At 39.8% G+C, this 9,604-nt stretch overlaps 1 protein-coding gene across 13 annotated transcripts; it reads left to right on the forward strand.

Moving 5' to 3' along the window:
* The first annotated feature begins 1,906 nt into the window (after positions 1–1,906).
* LOC133930052 (uncharacterized) lies at positions 1,907–6,723 on the forward strand. 13 transcript variants are annotated; one of them, XM_062376759.1, is made up of 9 exons: positions 1,907–2,244; positions 2,741–2,827; positions 4,095–4,193; positions 4,419–4,446; positions 4,555–4,601; positions 4,680–4,710; positions 4,792–4,850; positions 4,932–4,959; positions 5,337–6,723. In XM_062376759.1, the coding sequence occupies exons 3-9, from the start codon at positions 4,122–4,124 to the stop codon at positions 6,434–6,436; spliced, it is 1,365 nt and encodes a 454-aa protein (XP_062232743.1). In that variant the 5' UTR covers positions 1,907–2,244; positions 2,741–2,827; positions 4,095–4,121; the 3' UTR covers positions 6,437–6,723. The 13 variants fall into 13 exon arrangements, with proteins under 13 accessions (XP_062232743.1, XP_062232747.1, XP_062232744.1 ...); XM_062376763.1 differs by having other exon boundaries at positions 4,798–4,850; XM_062376760.1 differs by having other exon boundaries at positions 4,112–4,193.
* Positions 6,724–9,604: the final 2,881 nt, after the last annotated feature.

A 9,604-nucleotide genomic window follows, 5' to 3' on the forward strand; every position in this document is an offset into this window, starting at 1 on the left:
ATTTTAGTCGGATTAATCTAAGTATTGTCGTGTGCTCTTCATCTCTTACTCAGGCAGCAAATTTCTCTGACCAAGTGTCTGCTCAGCTCAAGTGAGGGTAACATTGGAATACCTGACTAAAGAGAGCGCCTCTAAAGGGAAAGGGATGCTTTTGGTGCAAATCAGAAGTCCCTTCACGTCCCTGATAATATAATTACTGGAATATGCTGAAGGTTAACCATAAAAGATATGGCTTTCGTTGCGTTGATCTAAAGGGAAACTGACTCTAGAACCATTAGGCTTGTCCTCTATGAAACTTCTATACAATACATATTACGTTTTTTTATATATCCTACAGATTTTTACTTACCAACACAGAAAAGCTATGTTCCCTTCTGTGAGAACCAGGCTTTATGCTTACAGTATTGAAATAAAATTTTCATGTATAACAAATAGACGTCCCCATGATGTATCCTTTGCCATCAGCTTTACTATCGCAGATCGTATATTTTTTTCTCTGTCCAAACTGCTATTTCTAATTCAAAGACCTAAGTTATTCATGATTTTCTTTTGCTCTGAAATAAAATATGTAGAATTTTTTTAACTACGATTGTACAATCATTTGCAGAGCGATTGGGCATGCACTTTGATGTTTTGTTATGAAATCCTTTTGCTCATATGAATTTTGTTGATACAGCTTTGTTAATTCTGATCATACAACTATGCTTTGCTTCATGTATATCTAATTTCATAAGGTATGTGTCCGACCGTCTTAACTTCTTGAAGCAAATAAGTGCATGGTTAGCTACACAGTTCAAGGGTTACGTGATCATGGTAATCTGCAGCCTGTGTATCATGTTTGTTATTTTTCTTTGGAAATTGATTGTCTATTTTGATAATTACTGGTCTGCATTTACATAGTAGATTGATTACTGCGAAATGGATACTTCACCAGCCTGAGCTGGTAAGAGCAAGAGCATCACCAAGCTGAAAATTGTACGCACTCTTGTCTCCTGTTACAGATGCAACGCATCAAATTCTTTTTGTAGTGAAACTATATTCTTTTTGGTCATTCTGTCTTTTCTGATGGCGGGACAAGCATCACAAGTCGCAACACAATTTCGTCTATAATGTTGTAGGTTACCGACAAAGTACATGTACTATGGTTAGGAGTCATGATGCTAGGACGTTGCGACTAAACTGTTTGAAACTGGCATGGGTTGGCGTACCAAATGGATACTTATTCCTTTTTTTTATCTATTTACTTGATATCAAACTCTGTAAATTTGGTTTTTACTATTCCTCGGAAGTGGAATCCCCTTGCCATCTCTAAAAAAAATTGAGCAGGACTAGGTCAAGCTTTTGGTAGCCTTCTCCATGCTATGGCTGGAGCATACTATAATGTAACTTTGGCGCTTTTTGGTTTGTTTGTAGTACCCTAAACAAAACTGTGTAACGTTGATGGTTGATGGTTACTTAATTGTAGAGTTACTCGCTTCGGTTATAAATATATATCGTTTGAAAAAAAGTTCAATCAAACTTTTAAATTTTAACTAACAATAGTTTTCAAAATATTTAATTTGAAAACTTTAAAATCATATATATATTTGTCTTGAAAATATTTTTATAATATTATAAATTCTATAGATTTTATAATATATTCTAATAAAACATAGTGATCAAAATTATGTATTAAAGATCATGTCTTATCTAAAATGATATCTATTTATGATAGAATGAAGTATAAGAAAAGACATGTGATTTAATCGTGTTTTGTATAACTCTTGTTACTGACCGATGACCCATCGATTGTTGGAATATGTAATTTTTTTCTACTATATCAGAATGGTAATTTCCGGCTGAGGCTGACAAATAGAAACCTATTAGTCTACGAACTCACCGCTATATCAAATGATAGTGGCAATAAATCAAATGCCCATTTGTTAGTTCTGACCAATCCGACATTGGCTTCAGCATCCCAATTCCAAGGCAGTGATTTCTTGTTTCTGCTTTTGGGTGGGTTTGACCCTGTGAAGGCGAAGAGATCTCGATTTCTACCGAGGAAGGGCGCCGGCGACACACGGCCTCTGCTCGACAGTGTTGAATCGCGAGGCACTGCTTGATGCAGTAGCGACCCAATCAGAAGAGGAATACGAACCTCCGACGGCCGTCCGCGCCGAGCTCGCCGCCGTCCAGATCCAGGAGTCCTTCCGCCGCGACACCACCTCTATTCCTTTCCTCGCCGATCGACTACTTCCTCTTCTGGTGAGGAAGCCCTGTCTTGATCAATTGTTAGTTTTCTTCTGCGGAATCTTTCCTTTGCTGCGGCCCCTCGACTCCAAATATTTCTTTCTTGAATGGATACACCCCAATCCATCTTGTTTGTTGCGGATTATTATTGCTGCGCGGCGGAGAATTGTTAGCTGTGAGCTGGACAATTCTTTGGGAGTTGAACTGATCCCCCATGCCCCTAGTTAGGACCGCCCCTGCTATGGAGTACGGACCCAGACGCTGCACGCGTTCTCTAGAGCTTGCCAGTTATTTATTTCTTCTGTTAAGAATCTGAAAAATAAAATGAATATCACTTGAAATAATCAAAATCAGTTAGAGACCTTTGTCGTTGTAAATTCGAAACTTGCGTTCGTGCTTTGCAGCTGTAAGCATACGCTCCTTCAGTTCTTGCAGCTTTGAATCACTTCTTGTTTTCTGTTTCCCAAGTAAACCTCCACGCTAACTGTTGGTTGTTTTCCCCTGTATCAAGGTTCAGATGGAGTGCTTGGTGTCAGACGGTAGCTTCTTGTTGATGGTTTGATTAATCACAATCACATCTAGCGGCACCAGTAAGAAGGTAAGCATATCTTGACTCTTTTTATCTACATTTTGAGCCTGATATAATCTATTGTTACGTTTTCTACTCTTTATCAAATTTTATGAAGCTCAACTCTGTGATGCAACTGACTGTGCACCCTTGTTTCTGTACTTCATTTTACCCTAGAGGGGGAATGTGCTTTTGTTTATTATTTTTATTTCCATTACCTGTTTCCCTGTGAGTGATCTCAATCAGCTCTGTACTCTGTCACAGTGTTCTTTGTGACTTCAAGAGGACATTGTATGACACTCTATTGAAACATGACAAAATTGGCTAGTTGGCAATGCACTTGGTAGGGATTTACTGGGGCACACTGCAAAAACATTATTTAGCGAGTGGACACAGTGAATTTGTAGTCATTTAGTTCTGTAAACTGGCTTTATCTCAAACATGGTCTTTATCAATGTCCACAAGCAAATGAACATGATTCTGTAGTTTGTTTGGAGAGCCAAAGTACGTTATCAAATGCCCGAGATTTTATAGTATCCTTCAGCTGAATAATGTTTTCACAGTGGCAGCAAATGTCAATGCAACCAAGTGTAAACAATTTTGCGGAAGTTTATCATGATTGGCGCCACTGGCTAGGATACTTAATATTTATTTCTCCGGTCTCCGAACAAACAGGTTTCTCCATGACATGAAAAGTGTAATGTAGTCGACGCATGTAAGCCATAACCATTTGTTCCACTGTGTTCTCTGATTCGAGACCACTGCTCCCACAGGAAGTCTGAGTTAATTGGTTTGCTGACTGCCTAAATCAAATTCGAGTGAAAAATAGGCTCTTGCCTGTTACTTAAAGGAACCAAGTGTAAAATTTGAATGTAAGACTTTTAAGTTATGCCTGGTTGTTGAAATATTGTCCCTAGTGAGATTTGTGATAACTGTTGGTAGCGAACCATTCACTTGCAAGAATAAGACCCTGCTCACAGTTGATTGACTATTAAATCTATGAAGCCGTTTATTCAAATCAGAAAATGGCTCATCTATTTATATTCGAATGCGTTGGCTGTATGAGTGGATAAACCGCTACAACTGTATTGATTACATTTTGTAGCACAGCTGCCAAAGTAACTTCATTTTGGATCAAAGTAATTCCTTATTTAAACTACTTAATAAGAGATCACAAAATTAGGCTGTTACTATTTGACAAGACTTCACTTCATTGTTTAACCCCCCCCCCCCCCCTTTAAAGGAAGAATATGCATGTAAGCATTAAAAAAATCTCTATTTATTTATTTGTTTGTAGCTTCTTTTCTGCTATAGAACGGAAAAAATGGATGCTATACATCTTGGTACTGATGTCACATACAATGTTTCAACAGAATCTCATTATGGCTTCTCCAAGGTACTTAACTATGGTTTAAAACATTTGCCCTTCTCATTCACAGTTTAATATATCTGTATTACTGATTGAAAGAATGAACCCTATATAGCTGCCATACTTTTGCAACTGGGTTGTAGCTGACAATACATTTTTACAGTGATAAACGACTGGATTGTATTACTGAACCTTTCATTGTTATGAACTGATATCTTGTCTCATCTACTTGTCTTTTTTCCTGTGTGACAGGCCATCAAGTCAACGTATACCCTAAAAGGTTAGGGAAAAAAGTGATATCTGCTAACGCTGTTTTGCATTATCGAAACTAAATATATGGGTTTTCACAAATAATTTTTTTAAATCTGGTATGCAATATTATGTTTAGGGCAACAGATCACGATGATTGGGCGTGGTCATCCTACTCAGCATGGGGTAATGTCTGATTGTATATAGATTATTTGATTCTCACATATTATTTTGTATTGGTGTAACATGCTAAACACCATGCAGGCGTATGTCATGGATTCCCCTTTTAACCGTGGTATGTTGCAAAATCTCTGTCATAGCTTCCTGATTTTGTAAGCTGGTCTTTCTGGTACCCCTGACCATGTCCTTGGTCTAGGCACAGATGTTGATAGGCAAAGTAGTCTTATGGAGCAGGACGATATGATACAATTAAATGTAAGATACCCTAATTCCAAAATAGCGCTGTCCAGTACAACAAGCATTTTCTGACATTTTTATGTTAATTTTTGCTGACAGAATTACATGTTGGATGATTCTTCCCATGGTATGTGTTCTAAACCTGTTTGCTAAGCCTATATGCACTTTTGCACTTCCAATCTTGGTTTTGCTAGTTTCTGTGTGCTTATAGTTATTGCTCAAGATGGGTGTATTTAGATGTTTTGTCATTGTAGAAGCATCAGTCTTAGATGTAATTCTTGGTGTTTTGGTAAACATGATAACATAGCAAGTTTTGCCGTTTAGATGTCCTTCTAGCTATTTAGTGTCAACCAAATTGGTAGCCAAGCTGGCAGTCGACAAAGAAGATAGTTACCGAAAAGACCAGACTAAATATAGATCTACTAAAGCTGATTGTGTTTTGATAATTCATATACATCTAATTTTATATCTTTCATAGGCTCTGGATTTTTTCTTATTAAACAGTTGGGCAACGGTGCCAGAGGCTTGGGTGCAATGAGGTTGTTGAAAGCCAGACAGTGTTCTGCAAAAGCCACACTGTAGGCCAGCGATGCCAAATGCTTGGTTGCCCTCATACTGTACCAGATGGCTCAGCTTTATGCACGTCCCATGGTGGAGGCCACCCATGTGGTGAACCTAGTTCCAATGCAGTAGCGTGCACCAAATCAGAAGTATCGATCAAGTACGAAAGAGATAGTGGATTCAGAGAAACAGGAAATGCTGGCAATGCTCTTAGTAGCACAGAGATCAACAGTCTTGATGGTGAAGTTGTAAAGTGCAAGCACCAAGGCTGCAGCAAACGAGCCCAAGGAAATACAATGTATTGCAAGGTCCACAATGGTGTTTCTAAACGCTGCATGGTTCAAGGATGCACAAAGGGTGCACATGGAGGTACACCTTTGTGCATTAGCCATGGAGGAGGGAAGCGCTGTGTAGTCACTGGATGCCCCAATGCTGCATGTGGCAGCAGTCAAGGCCGCACTGACCGCTGTGTCAGGCATGGTGGTGGCAGGAGGTGTAACTATGATGGCTGTGGGAAGGGTGCACAAGGGAACACAGATTTTTGCATTGCACATGGTGGGGGCAGGCGATGCAAGTATGAAGAATGTGGGAAAAGTGCACAAGGCCGGACAGATTACTGTATTAAACATGGTGGCGGCAGAAGGTGCAAGTTGCAGGGATGTAGCACGAGCGCGAAATGGGGGATGGATTTCTGCTCTGTGCACAGGAAGAGTTTGTTGAGCGCCAATTCTGCCGATGAAATGCTTCCAACACCACCGCCAAAGCGTTGCGCCAAGAAGGCCAAGAGAACAGTTGAGGCACCTGGTCCCTCCATGGAGTCTGCTACCATGTCAGCCATACCTGGATGTGGCATGCCCAATATGGCCATTGCTCATGCTGCTGGTTCGGACCATGATAAATTACTGGAGAGCCTGATGATGAAGCATGCTTGCGTGGTGCTTCAACAACCGCCTCAGTCTTCAACTAAATCTTCGCCGCCAGGATTGACTCTTTCAACCGAGGGGGAGGCAACCGCACGGAGCCGTGAATTATTTGGGTTGTAGATGAAATATATTGATGCATATATGTGGTTGGAAGGACTTGTTAAACTAAACCATTAATTGTGTTATAATGTTGGTGTCAACGGTCTTAGGAAATCCGGTGTATTGACATGCTTTGATGTCACTTGACTTGGTAGAACTGCCCATTGTACTTTACGTTTTTTGTTCTTTTGCTCTATTGTTTATCCTGTTAACAGTATGAAAGCTTTGCTGTGGGTTCGCACAATTTGAACAAAATTTGCATATTCAAGTTGGATAAGCAAGAGTAGAATTGAAATTTTCAATATGTACTACTATCTGATTGAATATGCAGAAAACGCAATACAGAGCGTTTTCGTTTAGTAACTTGTATAGCTAAATTCTCCTACGGAAAATCGCGGTCTATTTGTACGCGCATACGCATGCGTAATATCTATACGTGCAGGCGCGCGTGACTCCTGCTATATACCCACCGAACAGGTGCACCTCTAGCGGCCAGGGAAGAAAATCCCCAAGGAGGATTTTTTGGACATTTTATTTCCATAGGGGGAATTTCCCATGGGGTTGCGTTCCTCACCACTGTTTAGGGATCGAGGGGTAAAAATCCCAGGGAACAAGACTGGACCCAAAGAATAAAATAAAAAAATCAATGAAAATTCAGAAAGAAATAATAAATGAGAAAATAATTAAAAATTCATAAATCTGCACCAAAATTACAAGATCATCCATACATTCAAATTATGGTTCCCTTCATCCCTTAAAACTAAAACAGACTAGATAAAATCTGCACTTACCACTCAAATTATGCTTCTCTTCATCCATACATCAATATAGATAGCTGAAATAGACCCGAATCCCTCCGTCCGCCCTGTGATCAGGACATTATACCATATAGCCAGTTAGTCGATTTGCTTCAAGAAAGAAACATCTAAATAAACCACTGTGTCTCAGCGCCACCAAATGCAAACATAAAATGATGTAATGGGAATATATATTGTTCACAGACTATCCTTTCTCACATTGTACAACCAAGCAGCTAACATCAAATCTTATTCTGTCAAGTTTTCCTCATTATGTATTGTATCATCTAGAAAGACACACTCACAGCTCCAACTCCTATCACGGGGAATGAGACGCAACTCCGAACCATGTTTCAGAAACATGTTGCCTCAAGGGGGCGGGGGGATAGTAGTTCATGTCAGAAAACCCTAAACACAAATGGCAAACAAATTAGAGATATGGCATCAGTAAGGTAGTTTATATATGAATTTTGCAGAGTACATGAACTCAAAATGGAGACCATTCAGCCAAAGAATAGAGGGACTCATCCAGAAAACAGTACAACATCACAATACCATCCATTAATGCCGACCTATGTGCAACAAATTCGCCATTTTGTTTGCAGAGTTGATGCAGGCACTACTAGAGAAATGATTTGTACAGACGGTTCAGAAACCCTATACGGGACGCTTTTTCAAACCGTCTATAGAAAAGAGTCTACAAATCAGATTTGTATAGACGGGTTTTGAAATGTCTGTACAAAATATTTGTATAGATGGCTCGTGACTGAAGCCGTCTGTACTAGGGGAATATCATAAACGGCTCGCAAGTAGAATCGTCAGTGAACTTGTTCAGTAAAGATAACTCCAGTGTCGAGCCGCCTGTGAAGTAGTAATAGTACAGACGGCTCCTATTTCGAGCCTTCTGTACTATAGAAATATCACAGACAGTTGTAGACTTAGAACCATCTGTATATTTATTTATACAATATTGAATTTATATATTACTGAATATAGTCACAATAGATCATACACCGATCATTAAATAACAGATTCACAGTCCATTCACAACACATTCACAGTCCATTCACAATAGATCATTCAACAACAGATTCATAGCAGATCATACACACTTCTCATGCAATATAAAGTCATACACCATGCAAGCACCGGCACGTGTCATCAATACGTGGCAATCATGGGACTTTATACCTACTAATTTTAAATCTTGCATCGAAACAAGTTTTGAGATGTTGACGGAGTAACCGAACGGAACATTCGCACCTTGCAAGCACCGGTACAGTTCGGTTCTCTCGGCCTTTTTCAGATTATAGTAGGCAAGAGGAAGCCTCGTTCTACCTTTTTCGGAGGGCTCATGTGCCAACTCGAGCCTGATTTTCAAATCAACCAAGTCAAGCCTTGCGTTGAGGCTGTCCTTCTTCTTGCTTGCAATATTAAGTAAAAGACCAATCAAGCTTTCGCACAAGTACATGCATGACATCGATGCAGTGGCGAACTTCAAGGTGCTTCCAATACGGTAGCTCCCACAACATTGATCTCTTTTTTCACATGCCACCAATATCCTTAGAATTTTTACTCCCCTTTCCAAACACAACATCGAGATCTTAACCATATTGTGCACCTCTTGACCACAATAGTGCCTTGGATATAAATCTCTCTCCCTCGTTCTATCGAATTGTTCCTTCATATTACGGTACGGGTGATACCTATTAATGAACCTATGGTGGTGTATGAACACCATTTTGCGCGAGTGGGACAGCCACATACTCGTAGTACCATCTAAGCAATGAGGGTACATCATGTCTACTTGTTTACTCTGGCCTGAAAGGTTACGTAATACAGATAAATCATTGATCGTGCAGAATAATAAGGCGCGTAGATGAAATTCTCTCTTTTGTACGCATCCCATACTTGTGCCTCTTCATTCCACAATATTTTTAGATCTTCCACTTATGATCTTAGGTATACATCAATATCGTTCCTAGGTTGTTTCGGACCTTAGATAAGCAACGATATCATCAAGTACTTTCGCTTCATACATAACCAAGGAGGTAGGTTGTAAATACTAAGAATAACTGGCCAAGTGTTGTGCCTGCTGCTCATGTTCCCAAAAGGATTCATCCCGTCCGTGCTCAAAGAAAACCTTATATTCCTCGGTTCTGCAACAAAGTATCGAAGATCGTGTTTATGTTTCTCCATCTGGGAGAATCGATAGGGTGTCTTAGCTTTCCATCTTGCTTGCAGCCCTCCGAGTGCCAGCACAACAATTTGGCTCTTTTTCATTCACAAACAAACGCTTAAGATGCAGAATTATAGGTAGATACCACAGCACCTTAGCAGGAATTCCTTTCTTCATCTTGTCGTCGTCTGGTTGACTCTTACGCTTGTATCG

This window comes from Phragmites australis, chromosome 10 (genome assembly GCF_958298935.1).
Source record: "Phragmites australis chromosome 10, lpPhrAust1.1, whole genome shotgun sequence".
NCBI classification, from domain to species: domain Eukaryota; kingdom Viridiplantae; phylum Streptophyta; class Magnoliopsida; order Poales; family Poaceae; genus Phragmites; species Phragmites australis.